The sequence below is a fragment of the Molossus molossus genome, unplaced genomic scaffold (genome assembly GCF_014108415.1).
Source record: "Molossus molossus isolate mMolMol1 unplaced genomic scaffold, mMolMol1.p scaffold_m16_p_2, whole genome shotgun sequence".
Taxonomy (NCBI): domain Eukaryota; kingdom Metazoa; phylum Chordata; class Mammalia; order Chiroptera; family Molossidae; genus Molossus; species Molossus molossus.
The window spans coordinates 97,678,961-97,699,977 of NW_023425355.1; the positions used below are offsets into that span (position 1 = coordinate 97,678,961).

Consider the following 21,017-nt stretch of genomic DNA (forward strand, 5'->3'; position numbering starts at 1 on the left):
TTTTGTTCTAGCTAGCATTTCAAGCACAATGTGGTAAGAAAGTGAACACTCTTGTCTTTTTCTCAAAGAGGGAAGCCATTTAGTCTTTTCACTATTATGATGTTAGCAATAGGTTATCAGGTTAAGGGAGTTTACTTCTTATTTTGCTGAGTATTTTTTATGAATGGATGTTGAATTTTTGTTTTATCAATGGGTATGATAATGTGGTTTTATCTTAGTATATTAATATGGTAGGTTACACTGATTGATTTTCAATATTAAACCAGACTTGAAATCACAGGATAGACATTACTTGATCATGGTTGTACTACTATTTTCTTTTAAATGTTTTTATTGTTTTTTTAGAGAGGAAGGGAGAGGGAGAGAGAGAGAGAAACCTAGATTGGCTGCCTCCTGCATGTCCCCTAGTGGGGATCAAGCCCACAACTTGGGCATGTGCCCTGACCTGGAATCAAATTCTTGGGGCATGGGACGACACTCAATTCACTGAGCCACAGCAGCCAGACATGGTGTACTATTCTTTTTATATGATATTGGATTTGACATACTAGTAGTACTTCACTGAGGATTTTCGTGTCTATATTTATGAGGGATATTGGTCGGTGATTTTCTTCTCTTGTACTTTCTTTAATTTTGGTATCAGCACAATGCTGGCCTTATATAATGAGTTAGGAAGCTTTCTTTCTCTTCTGTTTTCTGGAAGAGGTTGCATAAAAAGTAGTGTTTTTATTTTTTAAACATTTGGTAGGATTTGTTAGGGAAACCACCTGGACTTAGAGATTTCTTTTTCAGGTTTTACTATGGGTTTATTTTTTTTAGTAGATATAGTTATAAGTACTATTGAATCTGTGTAAATTATTCTTTATTTCAGTTAGTGAGTATTTCATCTTTGGTGAGTTTTGATAGTTTGTGTCATTCAAGAAATTGGTCCATTTCAGCTAAATTTTAAAATTGATGGGTGCAGAGTTGTTTGTAGTATTCCCCTATTATCCTTTTAATATCTGTGAGGTCTTTTTTTCTTTCTTTCTTTTTAACTTATCTTTATTGTTGAATGTATTACAGATGTTCCTCGTTTTTCCTCTATTAACCCCCTTCTCCCCACTCCCCCCCCACCTATCCCCACACTGTTGTCTGTGTCCATTGGTTATGCATATATACATATAAATTCTTTGGTTTATTTCTTCCCAATCCCCAACCCCCTTTCCCTTTGAGGTTTGTCAGTCTAACAACCAATTTGTACTTCTTAATCCCTACACCTTTTTCACCCCTTCCTCCAACCCCCCTCTCATCTGGTAACCAACAAAATGTTCTCTGTATTTATGAGAATGTTTCTGTTCTCCTTGTTCATTTTGTTTGTAGATTCGTTTGTTGATAGATATGTATTCATTGCCATTTTGTTTGTTCATATTTTTTATATTTTTCTTCAAGAAGACCCTTCTACATTTCCTATAGTAATGTTTTGGTGGTGATGAACTCCTTTAGCTTTTTCTTGTCTGGGACACTCTCTATATGGCCATCGATTCTAAATGATAGCTTTGCAGGATAGAGTAATCTTGGTTGTAGGTTCTTGCTTTTCATCACTGTATATTTCTTGTCACTCCGTTCTGGCCTGCAAAGTTTCTTTTGAGAAATCAGCTGACAGCCTTATGGGAACTCCCTTGTAGGTAACTAACTGCTTTTCTCTTGCTGCTTTTAAGATTCTCTCTTTGTCTTGAACCTTTTGCATTTTGATGATGATGTGTCTTGGTGTGGGCCTCTTGGGGTTCATCTTGTTTGGGACTCTCTGTGCTTCCTGGACTTGTATGTCTGTTTCCTTCACCAAGTTAGGGAAGTTTTCTGCCATTATTATTTCAAATAGGTTTGCAATTTCTTATTCTCTCTCTCTTCTCCTCCTGGCACCTCCAAGATGCGAATGTTGGTATGCTTGAAGTTGTCCCAGAGGCTCCTTACACTATCCTCGTTATTTTGGATTCTTTTTTCTTTTTGCTGTTCTGATTGGGTGTTTTTTTGCTTCCTTATATTCCAAATCGGGGGTTTGCTTCTTGGCTTTACCTACTCTACTATTGAATCTGTGTAAATTATTCTTTATTTCAGTTAGTGCCTCCTTCATTTCTGACTGTGCATCCTTCATTTCTGACTGGTCCTTTTTTATGCTCTTGAGGCCCTCATTAAGTTCATTTAAGTTCTCACTAAGTTCATTCAGCATCCTTATAAGCAGTGTTTTGAACTCTGCATCTGTTAGGTTGCTTATCTCCATTTTGCTTAGTTCTTTTCCTGGAGTTTTGTTCTGTCCTTTCATTTGGGATGTGTTTCTTTGTCTCCTCATTTTGGCTGCCTCCCTGTGTTTGTTTCTATGTATTACTTAACTAGAGGTATGGGGCTTGCTGAGACCAGATGCTGCTTGTTTGAAAGAATTTAGGAGAACTTGAAGCAGGATCCAAGACAGGCTAATCTATGGTAAAGCAACTGGCAACAGCTTGGGTGGGCCTGAAAGTGGGGTGGGGTGGGGCCTCAAGGAATCACCAGGGGGTAGCAAACAGTGTGAACCAGGTTGCTGGAGTCCCAGATATGGCGGCCATCTGCAGCCCCAGGGAAGGACTCACCAAAGGAACAAAGTCCTCTGATAGCACATCTGTCCAGGAGAAAGCTGCCTCTCCAGCCCTCACTCCAATGCCAAACAACTCAGTTCTTCTCCATATGTCTCTGGTGCCTTTCAAGCTGCCTCCCCCACGCTGGAGCCTGGAGGGAGCGAGTCTGAGTAAGTCTGTGTGTGGGCCCTTTAAGAGGAGTTGCTTGGGGGCTCCTGCAGCCTCAGCCTCCCTTGGCCTCAGTTCCTGCTGGTTTTACAGGCAGAAGTGATGGGGATTCTCTTCCTGGCACTGGAACCCTGAGCGGGGCACCTGGTGTGGGACAGGGACCCCTCACTCCTCAGGGAGGACCTTCCCAGCCGAGGTGTCCTCCTCATTTTTATCTGTCACACATGGGTTTGGAACCAGCCCGTCCACCTCGGCCCCTCTTACCAATCTTGGTGTGGCTGCTGCTTTAATTCCGTAGTTGTAGGACTTCCATTCAGCTTGATTTCAGGTGGTTTTGAATGATGGTTGTTCTGTAGTTTAGTTGTAACTTTGATGTGGTTGTGGGAGGATGCGATACCACATTTACCCACGCTACCATCTTGACTGGAAGTTGTCTGTGAGGTCTTTAGTGATGACTTCCTTTTCATTCTTGATAATAGTAATTTGTAGCTTCTTTTCTCTTTTTTTAAATTGTCATTCTTGTTGGCATTTTATCAATTTAATTTATCTTTTCAAATGACCAACTTTTGGTTTCATTTAAAATGTATTATATATTAAGATTTGTTTTATTACTCAAGGTTTAGTCTATCTTTTTTTTTAATCCTCACCCGAGGACATTTTTCCATGGAGAGGGAGAGGGAGGGAGGGAGGGAGGGAGGGAGAGAGAGAGAGAGAGAAAGAAATATTGAAGTGAAAGGGACACATTGAGTGGCTGTCTCCCGCACGACTCAACCAGCACGACTCAACCAGGGCCGGGAGGAACTGCAACCGAGGTACACGCCCTTAGCGGGAACCAAACCCAGGTCTGTCTGGACCGCAGGCCGATGCTCTAACTGCTAAGCCAAACCGGCCAGCGCTAGTCTATCTTGATAATTATGCATTGTGAACTTGAGAATAATGTGTATTCTGCTGTTGTCAGGTTGATTGTTTTATAAATTTCACTTAGGTCAAGATTGATGTGTTTGTTCTATAGCCTTGCTGATTTCCTATCTACTTGTTTTGTTGATTACTGAGAGATATGAGTTGAAGTCTCCAAATATAATTAAGGATTTCCCCTTTTAGTTCCATAAGTTTTTGCTTCATATAGATAGAGGCTTTTCTGTTAGGTGCATCCAATTTTAGATTATTATGTCTTCTTGTTGAGTTCACTCTCTTGTCATTATGTTACATCACTTTTATACCTGGTAATTTTCCTTGGTCTGAAGTTACTTTGATAATATAGCCAATCCAGATTTCTTTAATTAGTGGTGGTATAGTACATCTTTTTCTATCCTTTTATTTTTAACATACCTATATTACATTTAAAGTGAGTTTCTTGTAGACAGCATTTAGTTGAGTCTTTGTGGCTTGAAACAATCCTTATTGATAATATTTGTCTTTTAATTTGTGTGTTAGATCACTTACATTTGATGTAATTGATATGTTCAGATGAAGGTACCATTTTATTATTTTTTTCTTTGTTACCTCTGCTTTTTGTTCCTCTTTCTCATTTTCTGCCTTCATTTGGATTATTTGAATAGTTTTTAGTGTTCCCTTTTAATTAATTGAACTTTCTACTATTTCTCTTATAACACCAGTACAAGGGTGGGGAACCTTTTTTCTGCCAATGGCCATTTCACTGTTTATAACGTCATTCGTGGGCCGTACAAAATTATCAACTTAAAAATTAGACTGCTGTATTTGGTCAGGCAAATTTGGTGAGACCTGTGATGTTAGGTGGTATTGATTTCGTGGGCCTTATACGGCCTGCAGGCCGGACATTCCCCACCCCTGCACTATCCTTTCCCCATTGAATGGTCATGACACCCTTGTTAAAAATCAATTGATGATACAATAATATTACAACAACTATGTATGGTGCTAGTTGGGGTACTGGAAATATTTAGGGGAACACTATGTAAAGTATATGATTGCCTAACCACTAAGCTGTACACCTGAAACCAATACAAAATTTAAATTGAACAAAAAGATGAAAAAGTCCTACAGATCTGTTCTACAAAAATGTGCATATAATTAAGAATATTATAATGTACACTTTAAAATTATAAGAAGATACATTTATGTTATGTTTTTTTAATTAAGATTTTTTTTCTTTATTGATTTTAGAGAGAGAGGAAGGGAGAGGGAGAGATAGAAACATCGATGAGAGAGAACATCGATTGGCTGCCTCCTGCATGCCCCCCACTGGGGATTTGGCCCACAACCTGGGCCTGTGTCCTGACCAGGAATTGAACTTGTGACCTCTTGGTGCATGGGTTGATGCTCAACCACTGCGCCACACCAGCTGGGTTAATTTTTAGGTTTTTGAGGTAACTCTATACTGCTTTCCACAGTGGCTGCACCGGTCAGCATTCCCAGCAAAAGTACACGAGGTATCCCTTTTCTCCATAATACTTGTTTGTTAATTTATTGACATTAGCCATTCTGACGGGTGTGAGGTGCTGTCTCATTGTGGTTTTAATTTACATTTATCTGATGATTAGTGACTTTAAGCATCTTTTCATATGTCTATTGCCATCTGCACCTGCTCTTTGGAAGAGGGTCTGTTCAGTTCTTTGCCCATTTTTTAATTGGATTGTTTGTTTTTTTGGTGGGTTTTTTTGTATGTTATTTATAAATTTTGGATTTTAACTCCTTATCAGATGTAGCATTAGTGAATAAGTTCTCCCATTCAGTGGGTTCTCTTCATTTTATTGATGGTTTTCTTTGCTGTGCAAAAACATTTTAGTTTGATGTCCCATTTGTTTATTTTTATCTTTTATTTCCCTTCCTCGAGATTATATATTGCTATAAGGAATGTCTGAGATGGTACTGCCTATGTTTTCTTCTAGGATTTTTATAATTTTAAGTCTAACATTGAATCCATTCTGACTTTATTCTTGTGTACCATGTAAGAAGGTGGTCTAGTTTCATTTTTTTGCATATGTCTCTCCCATTTTTCCAACACCATTTATTGAATAGACCAGTCTTTACCCCATTGTATGTTTTTGCTTCCTTTGTCTAATATTAGTGGACCATTAAGGCATTGGTTTATTTTCATTGGTCTATATGTCTGTTCTTAGGCCAGTACCACTGCTGTTTTTGAGCATTATGACTGCTTTGTAGTGTAGTTTGATATCAGAAAGTGTGATTCCTCCAACTTTTTTCTTCTTTCTCAAGATTGATGTGGTTAATCCGGGTCTTTTGTGGTTTCGTGTAAATTTTTGGAATATTTGTTCCTGTTCTGTGAAATATGCCATTGGTATTTTTTTTAATCCTGACCTGAAGATATTTTTCCATTTATCTTTAGATAGAGTAGAAGGGAAGGAGGGGGAGGGGAGGAGGGGGGAGAGAGAGCGAGCCCGCGAACCAGCGAGCAAGCAACACATCGCTCGGTTGCTTCCTGCATGACCCTGACCAGAGCTGGGGATGAACTGCAACCGCGAGGTATGTGCTCTTGGCTGGAATCGAACCCACGACTCTTTGGTCTGTGGGCTGATGCTCTAACCACTGAGCAAAGCTGGCCAGGGTGCCATTGGTATTTTAATAGGGATTGTGTTTAATTTAAACATTGCTTTGGGTATTATGAACATTTTAATGATGTTAATTCTTCCAATGCAGGAACAGGGTATGTGCTTCCACTTATTTGTATCTTCTTCAATTTCTTTCTTCAGTGCCTTATCATTTTACAAGTACAGATCTTTTACATCCTTGGTTAAGTTTGTGCCTAGGTATTTTATTCTTTTAGAAGCAATTGTGAATGAGATTGTTTTCTTAGTTTCCCTTTCTGATAGTTCATTATTGGTGTATTAAAATGCAACTAATTGCCCTGGCCGGTTTGGCTTAGCAGTTAGAGCATCAGCTCGAGGACCAGAGAGTCCCGGGTTCAGTTCTCATTAAGGGCATGTACCTTGGTCACAGTTTTTCCCCGGCCCTGGTTGGGGTCGTGTGGGTGGTGACCACTCAATGTGTCTCTCTTACATTGGTGTTTTTCTCTCTCTCTTCCTCCTTCTCTCTCTCCTGCTCTATCTGAAGATAAATGCAAAAATGTCCTTGGGGGAGGATTAAAAAAAAAATGCAACTAATTTCTGGATTTTTTTTTTAATTCTCACCCGAGGATATTTTTGCATTTATCTTTAGAGCGTGGGGGGGGGGGGGGGCGGGAGGAAGAGAAAGAAAAAAACATTGATGCCATAGAGACACATCGATTGGTTGCCACCCACACGATCCCAACCAGGCCCAGGACAGATCACAACTGAAGTACATGCCCTTAGTGGGAATCGAACCCGGGACTCTCTGGTCTGCTGGCTGATGCTCTAACCACTGAGCAAAACCGGCCAGGACTAATTTCTGGATATTTATTTTGTATCTTGCTACTGTACTGAATTCATTTATCAGTTTTAGTAGTTTTTTGGTGGAATCTGTAGGGCTTTCAACATACAGTATCATATCATCTGCAAATAACAGTTTTACTTCTTCCTTTCCAATTTGGATGCCTTTTATTTCTTCTTTTCTGATTGCTGTGGGTAGGACTTCAAAGAGTGGTGAAAGTAGACATCCTTGTCTTGTTCCTGATCTTAAGGGAAACACTTTTACTTTTTGCCCATTGAGTATGATGTTGGCTGTTGGTTTGTCATATAAGGTCTTTATTACATTGAGGTATGTTTCCTCTTCCCAGTTACCTGAGAATTTTTAATCATAAATGGGTGCTAGATTTTGTCAAATGCTTTTTCTGCATCCATTAATATGATCATGTAGTTTTATCCTTCATTTTGTTTGTGATGTATGATTTGCAAATATTATACCTATGTTGCGTCCCTGAAACGAACTCCACTTGATCATATTATGTGATCTTTTTGATGTATTGTTGGATTGGTTTGCTAATATTTTGTTGAGGGTTTTAGCATCTATGTTCATAAGGCTATTGGCCTACAATTTTCTTTCTTTGTAGTGTGTTTATCTGGTTTTGGAATTTGGATAATGCTGGCCTTGTAAAATGAGTTTGGGAATCCTCCCTCCTCTTTAATTTTTTGGAATAGTTTGAGAAGGATAAGTGTTAGTTCTTCTTTGAATGTTTGGTGAAAATCACCTGTGAAGCCTTTTGGTCCAGGAGTTTTGTTTTTTGGGAGTTTAGTTGTTTATTACTGCTTCAATTTCACTAGTTGTAATCTATCCATTCAGATTCTCTGATTCTTCAGAGATTCAGTTTTTGAAGATTGTGTGTTTCTACGAATTTATCCATTTCATCCAGATTGTCCAATATGTTGTCCTATAGTTGTAATATTTTGTTATAATCTTTGGTGTCACTTGTTACTTCTCTTTAATTTCTGATTTCATGTATTTGGTTTCTTTCTCTTTTTTTTCTTGATGAGTCCGGTTAAAAGTTTGTCACTCTTGTTTTTGTCTTTCCTAAGAACCAACTCTTGGTTTCTTTGATCTTTTGCATCTTTTTTAAGACTCATTTATTTCTGCTCTGATCTTTATTATTTCCTTCCTTATACTCACTTTGGGCTTTGTTTATTGTTCCTTTAAGTGTAAAGTTAAATTGTTTATTTGAGATTATTCTTGTTTCTTGAGATAGGTAGGCCTGTAGTGCTCTGAATTTCCTTCTTAGGACTGCTTTCACTATGTCCCATAGATTTTTGGTTGTTATGTTTTCATTTTCGTTTATTTCATAAAGGTATCTTTTGATTTCTTCCTTGATCTCATTGTTACCTTATTCATTGTTTCATAGCATGTTATTTAACCTCCATGTCTTTGTGTGTTTTTCAGGTTTTTTTCTTCTTGTGATTGATTTCTAGTTTCATACTATTATGGTCATAGAAGATGTTTGATATGATTTTAATCTTCTTAAATTTATTGAGACTTGTTTTGTGTCCTAACATGTGGTCTATCCTAGAAAATTTCCATATGCACTTGAAAAGAATGTATACTGTGCTTTCTTGGGGTGAAATGCTCTGAAAATATCAATTCAATCCATCTCATCTAGTGTGTCTTTTAAGGCCACTTTTTTCTTGTTGATTTTCTGTCTGGAAAATCTATCCATTGAGGTCATTGTGGTTTTAAAATCTACTATGACTGTATTATGTCCTTTTATGTCAATATCTCCTTTTATATTCATCAGGATTTGTTTTACATATTTAAGTGCTCCTATGTTGGGTGCATAAGTGTTTACAAGGGTTATATCCTGTTGTTGGATTGCTCCCTTTATCATTATGTAGTGTCCTTTCTGTCTCTTATTGTAGCCTTTGTTTTATTTATTTTATTTTTTAATTAAATTTTTTTTTACTATTTTTGAAATTTATTTATTTATTTATTTTCCCTCACCCGAGGACATTTTTCCATTTTTTGTTCAGATAGAGTGGGAGGGAGAAAGAGGAAGAGAGAGAGAGAGAGAAACATCAACGTGAAAGGAACACATTGAGTGGCTGCCACCCGCACTACCAACCAGGGCCGGGGACAAACTGCAACCGAGGCACGTGCCCCTAGCGGGAACCGAACCTGGGTCTCTCTGGACCGCAGGCCAATGCTTCAACCGCTGTTCCAAACCGGCCAGGGCTATTTATTTTTGTTACATATTTCTCCTTTTTTCCCCACTGATTTCGCCCTCCCCCTCCCTCCCTGCCCTGTCCTAGCTTTGTTGTCCATGTCCATTGTTCATGCATACATGCATATAAGTTCTGTGGTTTATCTCTCCCCCACCACCCCCTCTTCTGGGGATTGTCAGTCTGTACCCCACTTCCACGTCTCTGGGACTACCCCATTCCTCAGACTGTTATGTTCATTATATTCCACAAATAAGTGAGATCATGTGATATTAGCCTTTGTTTTAAAGTCTACTTTGTCATTTGTATAAAATACCTTTCCCATCTTTTTTACTTTTAGTCTGTGTGTATATTTTGTTCTGAAGTGGATCTCTAGTAGACAGCATATAGATTGGTTTTGTTTTCTTATCCATTCAGCTACCCTATGTCTTTTGATTGGAGCATTTAAGCCATTTACATTTAAAGTGATTATTGAACTTTCTTTATGTTTGTTGATTCTTCTGCCTGCTCAAAATCTGTATTGAACCCATCTAGTGAATTATTTTTTCAAGCCATTGTACATTGCAGCTCTAAAATTTGTTTTTTAAATATATTTCTATCTTTTGATAGAAAATTAATTTTTTTCTCTTTTTGAGACATACTGATTTATATAGTCTTTGTATAATAAGTCCAGTGTCCGCCTCATGGACAGTTTTATCAATATATTTTTTTCTTGTAGATGAAACATACTTTTCTGTTTCTTTTCATGCCTCATAATTTTTTGTTGAATATTGTAATGTGGTATTTCTAGATTTATATTTTTCTTCCTACCCAGAGTTTGCTGCTGTTGCTTATTGTGAGCTACAGTTATCTATTTATCTAGTGACTGTGCAAACGATTTTTTCAAAGTCTGTATTCCTTGATATTTCCTGACAAAGATTTCCCTACATGTCTAAATTCAGCAGCCTTTTGTTTTGTTTTTAAGCATTCTCTTTGTTATTGTAAATTTTTATTGGATTCCAGATTCTTACGGTTTTTGCCTGCTTAATGGTTGTATCAGTGGAGGGACAGATTCTTGGATCTCCTTATTCCACATTTTGGGAAGCATTACATCTTCTACCCTTATATTTTTAATATGCATATTTTAACTTGTATTTTCTTAAAATGTCTGGAGTTTATTACTACATGCTGTCCCCTCTCAAATAAGAGATGACCCTTAGAATGAATTCCTTTTGATTGTTACTTTATATATATATTATTTCTCAATCCCCACAACTTTGCAAGGCAGATGGTATTTATTCAATTTTATAGGTGAAGATAGAAGATTTAAATAATTAGTTCTCTTAGGATATAAAGGTAGTTGGTTACTCCAGAATTTCAAAGTAATTGTCTGATCCTGACACTCAAGGTCTTTCTACCACACCACACTTCTTTTCTTGAGGTGGAAAAACATTTCAGACCCAACAAAATAACATTGACAGCCTTGGAGCTAGTGGGATGGATGGGACTTTTCTCAAACAACTCTGTTACCAGTAGTCATTTCTTTCTAGGGACAATCAGTGACCCTTCTTTAAAAATAACCTTTATAAGTCAGTAGGCAGGGGTTTTTATCTCTTTGCTCAAGGAGGAAGGCCTGAAAAATGGGCTTATTTTCTTACAAAGAGAACTTTCTGGAAAGACATGGGAGACTGGATTCTTCTGATGAAGTAAAATTCTAGAGAAATTTGAGGCTGTTCATTAGGAGGAAGTTTTCATTCTCACATTGCTTCTCTTTTAGGTTTAGCCATAGCAGCAGAGTTTGACTTCATCAGTAGGACCTTTCTAGACCACATCCCATTAAATTCTATAAGTGTTGCTTGTGGATTGTAAGGAGAGTGTAATAAAACTGGATGTTTGTATTTGTATAGTATGAGATGCTTCTATATATGTTTTGTTATTCATAACATTCATTTTCAGTAATCTTGTCCCTAATTCAGCCCAAGTAGTCTTTTTATTCCCTTTTTGGAATAATGTGTATACCATTCTTTTTTCATTAATTCAGCAAACACTTAGCACCTACTCTATATTATGTTAGGTTCCCTTAGTTTGATATCAAACAATACATTTCCCCACCCTACTGGTAAATTCGAAGTGACAGATTTACTTATTATCTCTTAAGCACTATATAATACATACCTCCAGTAGGGATATGCACAGGATACTATGGAAAGTTGAGGAGGCATCTGAATCAGATTAGGAGAATGAGGGAAGGCTTTAGGAAGTGAATGTAGAGCTGAATTTTGCAGGGTCAGTAAAGTAACTTATGAAGTTACTCACTAAATGGATGTGGGGTGAGTCAGTTAGAATTAGATGATGCTGGGAGAAGGACATTTGCAGCAAGAGTGCAAAGGTAGAAAGGCATGAATATGTGGCATATTCAGGGACTCCTGTAGTTAAATATGGATGAATTAAGGGGTCCACTTGTGGGGAAGTGGTAGCTGAGGTAGGTATCATTCTGTTCTCACCCTTCTGGAGGAGATCTTAGTTTACCTTGCTTTTCCCTCTCATTATAGTTTACCCTTCCCTGGAATCTGATGATGATGATCCTGCTTTGAAATCTCGACCCAAGAAAAAGAAGAACTCAGATGATGCTCCTTGGAGTCCTAAAGGTGAGTTAGTATTCTGCCCTTAAATAATGTGGGGATGGTTGGGGGAAAAATAGGCTGGAGGTAGGTGAGATATTTAATATAGGAAGACATGATTCAGTTACTCATTTGTTTATTTAGCAAATTGTGCCTGCTCTGTGCCAGGTATTAGGTGCTGGAGTAAAATGATCAATGAGACACAGTTTGTGCACTCAGTTCAGCAAAGCCAGAGGTAATGGAGCACATTGCTTCTGATGTTTCATGGCTTGAGATGAAATGAGGAAGACCTTGAACAGATTTTAGCAAGTAGCCTAAGACTTCTGAGAACATTCTGCTACCATCTTCATAGCCCTTTGGTAATATTAATGTCAAAGGAGGGAAATTATGCTGACTATGAAGCCCCAGAAGGCCCAAGACTCCTTAGACTGTCACCTATGCTAGCAGAGAGGCCATCTCTGAAAAATAAGAAAATGATCACTGACTTGAACATGAAATTTAGAGAATAATAAAAGAATTTTATTCATCTCACTGGCTGGGTGGTTTTCACATTGGAGGGTGTGTCAGTTAGCTTTTACTGATTATCCAGTTACCCAAAACTTAGTGGCTTAGAACAACAGTTGATCATTTCTCATGGTTCTCTAAATTGACTGAGCTGCTGTTCTGGACCAGCTTGGCTGGGGTTGGATGGTCTGAAAAGATCTCCCTCAGGTGTCTGGGACCTAACTTTGGTTGGGCTGGGACCTCTTTCCATGTGGTCTTTCACTCACAGGAGACTAGCCCAAGCTTTTTTCAAAAGTTAACAAGCACAGAGTATTCAGCATCAAGAAACAACAAGCCCCAGTGTGCAAGCACTCTTCAAGCCTCTGCTTATGTCATGTTTTCTGTTGTCTCATTGGCCAAAGCAAGTTACATGGCCAAGTCTTGATTCCAGGAGTGGAGAAATAGATTCCATCTCCTGAAAGGAGGAGCTGCAAAATTCTCATGCATACAAGGAGATGTGAGCAAATTGAGAGCCATTACTACAACAGATCACCACAGAGGGTGCTGGCATCTCAGTACCTGTTTCCCCAGGAGATAAAGGGCCTGCTATTCTTATTTGGCCTTTCTGGTGTTTGCTTGGGTTTGGGGGGTGTGACATGGCAGGGCAGTCCTGGAAAGTATTCTCTTAGTGCGTCAATCAGCAAGTATTTCTTTTTTCTTTCTTCAGGCCTATTTTCTCCTATAGTTTCTGATTTATTAGCATAATAAAAAATTTGGCAAATACAGAAAATAGAGGAAAGTACAAAAAAGAAACCACCCATGATTCTGCTACCCAGAAGCAACCACTGTTAATGTGTTGACATATTTTCTTCTAGTCTTTTTTTCTTGTGCATTTTTCTTTTTATGGTTGAAATCTCTATGTATACAGTTATGTATCCTACTTTAAAATTATTTTGCCCTTTATTTAAAATAATGTATGCATCCATCTGGTATCAAATCAAATAGTACAGAGGAGTTTAGGATGAAATGCAGTAGTATTCTGCCTCTGCTATTCCTCCCTATAATTCCATGCCTGCGAGGCAACCTCATAGTTTTCATTTTTGTTGTCATTACCTCCAAAACTCAGTAACTCAATATTATAGGGTTTATAACATAATTTCTTTTCTTTCTTTTTTTTTGTTACCCCTCACCTGAGGATATTTTTTTCCATTGCTTTTTAGAGAGAGTGGGAGGGAGGGGAGAGAGAGAGAAACAGAAATATTGATATGAGAGAGACACAGTGATTGGTTGCCTCCCACACATGCTCTGACTGGGACTGAGGATTGAATCTGCAACCCAGGTATGTGCCTTTGACCAGGAATCAAACCTGTGACCCTTTGGTTTGTGGGCTGATGCAACCACTGAGCAACACCGGCCAGGGCTGTAGTTTGTTTATTTTTGTTACAGATGTTTCTCCTTTTCCCCCCATTGACACCGTCCTACCCCTCCCTCCCCGCCCTGTAGTTTAATTTAAATGTATACATATGTGCATGTATTTTTCTGTAGATAGAAAGCTAATAACATTTATCATATTTTCAAAGTAGATTCTTAACCCCAAATGACTGAAGCATTCTACTAAGGGTATTTTCATTTAAATAAGAATAAGACGAATATGCCCATCATCACTGCTATTACTTAACATTGTTCTAGAAGTTCTAGACAGCATAATTAGTAATGAAGCAGAAATAACAACAGTAACTATTGGGAATTAAGAGACCAAATAATGATATGAGGCTCCCTGAGGGTAGGAATCCTGTTTATTTTTGTCCTTCATTGTATCTGAAGCACCTTGTACAGTGCCTGGCACATGTGAGATGTTTAATAAATATTTGACAAGTGAAAGAACTAATATGATTTTATAATTAGAAAATGAAAGAGGATCAACTGAAAAACTGTTAAAACTATAAGAATTCAACAAATTTGATAACTACTGAATGAAACCCATATATCCAAAAATAAAGAATTGTTACATATCATTATAACCATAATGCACTGAGGAAAAAAGATTCTATTGATAATAACAACAATTGTATAAAATACCCCAGAGTAATCTTAAGATTATGTGTGGAACCTACATGAACAAAATTTCAGACTTTACTGAGGAACATAAAAGAAGACATGAATAAATAGAGGTGTATAATTTGCCTGTTTACAAAGATTGAGCATTTTATTTATTTATATACTTTTAAAATATTTTAATATTTTTAGATAGAGAGGGAGGGAAAGGGGGAGAGAGAGAGATATCAATGAGGGAGAAACATCAATTGGCTGCCTCCTGGACACCTCCTACTGGGAATTGAGCCTGCAATCTGGGCATGTGCCCTGACCAGGAATCGAACCTGTGACCTCTGGTGCGTGAGATGATGCTCAATCCACTGAACCACACTGTTTGGGCAAGACAGTGTTTTACAGGGTCAGTAATTAAATTTATATGTTTAACACTATCTCTGATTAAAATCCTAATGGAATTTAGTGATGAATACATTGTGGAATTAATAAATTACTTAATTTTTAAATTTAATTTAATATTTATTTATTTAAACTTATCTTTATTGTTGATGGAATTACAGCTGTCCTTTCTTTTTCCCCTATTGACCCCTCCCTCTCCTCTGCTTCCACAGATGTTCCTCGTTTTTCCTCTATTGACCCCCCTCCTCCCCTCTCCCGCCTCCCCTGTTTTTTCCCCACAATATTGTCTGTGTCCATTGGTTATGCATATATGTATATAAGTTCTTTGGTTTATCTCTTCCTGCCCCCTACACCCCCTTCCATTTGAGGTTTGTCAGTCTAACAACCAGTTTATACTTTTTTTTTTTTTTTTATCCTCACCTGAGGACATTTTTTAAATTTTTTGTTCAGATAGAGCGGGAGGGAGAGAGAGGAAGAGAGAGAGAGAGAGAGAGAGAGAGAGAGAGAGAGAGAAACATTGACATGAAAGGTACACATTGAGTGGCTGCCACCCACACGACCCAACCAGGGCCGGGGACAAACTGCAACTGAGGTACGTGCCCTTAGGAAGAACCTAACCCGGGTCTCTGGACCGCAGGCTGATGCTCTAACCGCTGAGCCAAACGGGCCAGGGTCCAGTTTGTACTTCTTTTTTTTTTTTTTTTTTTTTTTTTTTTTAATCCTCATCCGAGGACATTTTTCCATTTTTTGTACAGATAGAGTAGGAGGGAGAGAGAGGAAGAGAGAGAGAGGGAAACATCGATGTGAAAGGGACACATCGAGTGGCTGCCACCCGCACGACCAACCAGGGCCGGGGACAAACTGCAACCGAGGTACATGCCCTTAGCGGGAACCGAACCCGGGTCTCTCCGGACCGCAGGCCGACGCTCTAACCGCTGAGCCAAACCGGCCAGGGCGAGTTTGTACTTCTTAATCCCTTCACCTTTTTCACCCATTCCTCCATCCCCCCTCCCATCTGGCAACCAACAAAAAGTTCTGTATCTATGAGTCTCTGTTCTGCATGCTCATTTTGTTTGTAGATTCAATTATTGATGGATATGTATTTATTGCCATTTTATTTATATTTTTTATCTTCTTTTTCTTCAAGAGGACCCTTCAACATTTCATATAATAATGGTTTGGTGGTGATGAACTCCTTTAGCTTTTTCTTTTCTGGGACACTGTCTATATGGCCATCAATTCTAAATGATAGCTTTGCAGGATAGAGTAATCTTGGTTGTAGGTCCTTGCTTTTCATCACTTTGAATATTTCTTGCCACTCCCTTCTGGCCTGCAATGTTTCTTTTCAGAAATTGGCTGACAGTCATAGGAGCTCTGTTGTAGGTAACTAACAGCTTTTCTCTTGCTGCTTTTAAGATTCTCTCTTTGTATTTAACCTTTGGCATTTTGATGATGATGTATCTTGGTGTGGGCCTCTGGGTTCATCTTGTTTGGGACTCTTTGTGCTTCCTGGACTTGTATGTCTATTTCCTTCACCAAGTTAGGGAAGTTCTCTGTCATTATTTTTTCAAATAGGTTTTCAATTCCTTGTTCTCTTTTCTCCTTCTGGCACTCCCATGATGTGAATGTTGGTATGCTGGAGGCTGTCCCAGAAGCTCCTTACACTATCCTCATTATTTTGGATTCTTTTTTCTTTTTACTGTTCTGATTGGGTGTTTTTTGCTTCTTTATATTCCAAATTGATGGTTTGCTTCCCGGTGTCACCTACTCTACGGTTGATTCCCTGCAAATTATTCTTTATTTCAGTTATTGCCTCCTTTATTTCTGACTGGTCCTCTTTTATGCTCTTGAGGCCCTCACTGAGTTCATTGAACATCCTTATAACTAGTGTTTTGAACTCTGCAGCTATTAGATTGTTTATCTTCATTTTGTTTCGTTTTTTTCTTGGAGTTTTTTTCTGTTCTTTTATTTGGTACATGTTTCTTTGTCTCCTCCATTGGCAGCCTCCCTGTGTTTGTTTATATGTATTAGGTAGAGTTGTTATTTCTCCTAGGGTGGCCTATTGTAGTAGGTGTCCTGTAGGGTCCAGTGGCACAACCTCCGTGATCACCCCAGCTATTCCCTCAAGGTATACCCCTAATGTGGACTGTACACCCTTCAGTTGTAATTGAGTCTTGATTGCTGTTGGCATGTCAATGGGAGGGATTTACTCAGGCTGATCAGCTGTAAGTACTGGCTGTGCCCACGGACCACTGACCTCTGACTACCTTGGAGGACCAGCTGTGCAGGGCCCATCACACAGAGCAAGACTGACTTCAACAGGTACCAACGGAGTCCACTCCTTGAGTGTGTTGCTTGTAGAGGTGGTTGGGTGGTAGTTTTTTGCCATGGTCTGAAGCTGTCTACTGTGGGTGTTCTGGCTCTGGGGCAAGGTCAGCCATTGCCTGTATTCTACCAGGGGCCACCAGACATAAGCTACAATGTGACTTGCAGATGGCTGTTTCTTGTGCTGGGCTTGGAGGTGCCCAGACAAAGCCAAGTTTTGAACCAATGCTGGCTGCTCCTAGTGCTGGGCCTGGGGCCACTTAGTGAGAAGAATGGGACTTGCTGAGTTTAGTGGTAAACTCATTATGAAATTAATTTAAAAGAGTAAACAGGTATGATTAGTTTAAAGAGTTTTGGAATAAAAAAAGTAAATGGAAATAAATTAGTTTTATTAGATATTTAAAATACTACAGTGCTATAATAATCAAGTTAATGTGATTATAAGAACAGGAGTAATCAGTACATATTTTTCTTTTTTTGTTTAAAAAAGTTTGTTGTTTAAAATTTCAAATATACACGAAATTAGAAAGGTTAGTACCATGAACACCCATATGTTTATCACCCATATATATATTTTTAAATTAGCAATAATCGCACCTTGGAATTTCCTTGTTGGCTACGATACTGCCACTGTGGTAAGCTTATCACCCATATTTAATGATGAACATTTTGCTGTACTTGCACATCTTTTTTTTCAAGGATTTTTAGTGAAGTTTGAGACATCATAAATGTATATTTTCTTGATGTTCTTCTAATTGTCCTGTCCGTTATTGAAAGTGGGGCATTGAAGTCTCCAACTGTTACTGAATGATCTGTTTCTTCCTTTAATTCAGTCAGTTTTTGCTTCATGTATTCTGGGTCTCTTTTGTTAGGTACATATATGTGGGTTTTTCCACTTTTTATTAATTATTTTGTTACAGATGTTTCTCCTTTTTCCCCTCTAGACACCCTCTTCCCAATCCCACCCCTCCCCACCACCAGCATTGTTGTTTATGTATATTGGTTATGCATATGTGCATATAAGTTCTTTGGTTTATCTTATCTCTCACCCCACCCTGCCCCCCTCCTCTGAGGTTTGTTAGTCTGAACTGTACTCCTTTCTATGTCTCTGGGTCTGTTTTGTTCATCAACTTATTTTGTTCATTATATTCCACAAATAAGTGAGATCCTGTGATATTTGTCTTTTTCTGATTGGCTTTATTTCACTTAGCATAATATTCTCCAGGTCACTCCATGTTGTCTCAAAGGATAATAGATCTTTCTTTCTAACAGCTGCATAGTGTTCATTGTGTATATGTACCACAGCTTTTTTATCCACTCATCTATTAATGGACACTTGGGCTGTTTTCAGATCTTAGCTATTATAAATAGTGCTGCTATGAACATGGGGGTACATATATTCTTTCTGATGGGTGTTTCAGGCTTTTTAGGGTATATTCCTAGAAGTGGGATCACTGGGTCAAATGGCAATTCTATTTTTAATTTTTTGAGGAAACACCGTATTGTTTTCCATAGTAGCTGCACCAGTCTGCCTTTCCACCAGCAATGTACTAGAGTCCCCTTTTCTCCACACCCTTGCCAGCACTTGTTGTTTGATGATTTGTTGATGGCAGCCATTCTGGCAGGTGTGAGGTGATACCTCATGGTCATTTTAATTTGCATCTCTCTGATGATTAGTGACATTGAGCATTTCTTCATATGTCTCTTGGCCATTTGTATGTCCTTTTTGGAGAGGTGTCTGTTTAGGTCCTCTGTCCATTTTTTTTCTTTCTTTTTTTTTTATCCTCACCCGAGGACATTTTTCCATTTTTTGTTCAGGTAGAGTGGGAGGGAGAGAGAGGAACAGAGAGAGAGAGAGAGAAACATCAATGTGAAAGGAACACATCGAGTGGCTGCCACCCGCACAACCGACCAGGACCGGGGACAAACTGCAACCGAGGTACACGCCCTTAGTGGGAACCGAACCCGAGTCTCTCAGGACCGCAGGCCGACACTCTAACCGCTGAGCCAAACCGGCCAGGGCCTCTGTCCATTTTTTAATTGGGTTCTTGGTCTTCCATTTGTTGAGTTGTATGAATCTTCTATATATTTTGGAAATTAACTCCTTATCTGATGTATCATTGGCAGTTATGCTCTCCCATATAGTGGGTCCCCTTTTCATTTTGATGCTTGTTTCTTTTGTTCTGCAGAAGTTTTTAGTTTGATATAGTCCCATGTGTTCATTTTTTCCTTTGTTTCTCTTGCCTTAGGCATTTTTATCAGTGAAAATTCTGTGTGTGATGTCTGAAATTTTGTTGCCTACATTTTCTTCTAGGATTTTTATGGATTCACGAGTCACATTTAAATCTTTTATTTTTTTATGCATTTTGAGTTTATTCTTGTGTATGGTGTAAGTTGATGATCTAGTTTCATTTTTTTGCATGTAGTTGTCCAATTTTCCCAACACCATTTATTAAAGAGGCTGTCTTTACTCCATTGTATGCTCTTGCCACCTTTGTCAAATATTAATTGAACATAATGTCTTGGGTCAATATCTGGGTTCTCTGTTCTGTTCCATTGATCTATATGCCTGTTCTTGTGCCAGTACCAGGCTGTTCTGATTACAGTGGCTTTGTGGTACAATATTCACAAATCAGTAAATGTGATACACCACATAAACAAAATGAAAGATAAAAACCATATGATCTTATCAATAGACACTGAAAATGCATTTGAAAAAATCTAGCACCCATTTCTGATAAAAATGCTCAGCAACGTGAGAAGAGAGGGATAATATCTTGACATAATAAATGCCATATATGAAAAACCTGCATCCAACATCATACTGAATGGATAAAAACAAAAAATCATTTCCCTTAGGAATAGGAGCAAGACAGGGATGCCCAGTTTTGCCACTCTTATTTAACATAGTACTGGAAGTCTTAACCACAGCAATTAGACAAAAAGAAAAAATAAAAGGTGTCCAAATTGGAAAGGAGGAAGTGAAACTGTCATTATTTGCAGATGACATGGTATTGTACATAGAAAACCCTAAAGACTTCATCAAAAATCTACTTGATTTAATAAATGAATTTGGCAAGGTAGCAGGATAGAAAATTAACGTCAAGAAATTGACGTCATTCTTATACACCAATAATGCACTCACAGAAAGAAAAACTAAAAAATCCCATTTACCATTATGGCAAAAAAATTAAGATACCTAGGAATAAACTTAACCAAAGAAGTAAAGGACCTATTTACAGAAAACTACAGGAAGATATAAAAGTGTGGAAGCATAGACCTTGTTCATGGATTGGAAGAATTAATATCATTAAAATATCCCAAAGCAATCTACAGATTCGATGCAATCCCCATTAAAATACCAATGACATATTTCCGAGAACTAGAAAGTTTATATAGAACCAAAAAAGATCCCGAAGAGCCACAGCAATTTTGAAAAAGAATAACAAAGTAAGAGGGATCACAATACCAGATATCAAGTTATACTAGGTGCATTTATGTTTACAATTTATTTCTTATTGATGGATTGACCCTTTTATCATTATAAAATGTCCCTCCTATGTCTCTAATAACAATTTTTGTTTTAAAGTCTATTTTATCTGACATAGGAATAGCCGTTCATTTTCTCATTTGGATAATGTCTTTATGGTATGTCATTTTCTGTCCTTTTGTTTTTATCTGTGTCTTGAATCTAGACTGTGTGTCTTTTAAACAACATATAGTAGGATTATGAATTTTTGTATATTCTGCCAATCTATGCCTTTTAATTGGAGAATATAATTGTTTTATGCGTATTGTAATAACTGGCAAAGTAGGGTTTACATTGTTCATTTTTGTTTCCT

At 38.1% G+C, this 21,017-nt stretch overlaps 1 protein-coding gene across 2 annotated transcripts in view; it reads left to right on the forward strand.

The window, feature by feature from the left end:
- PHF8 (PHD finger protein 8) overlaps positions 1-21,017 on the forward strand; it is a 113,106-nt gene that overhangs the window by 75,932 nt on the left and 16,157 nt on the right. For both annotated transcript variants that reach the window (XM_036270364.1, XM_036270365.1), the window contains exon 19: positions 11,851-11,946. In XM_036270364.1, the coding sequence (XP_036126257.1) occupies positions 11,851-11,946 (96 nt within the window). The remainder of the gene's footprint in view (positions 1-11,850; positions 11,947-21,017) is intronic.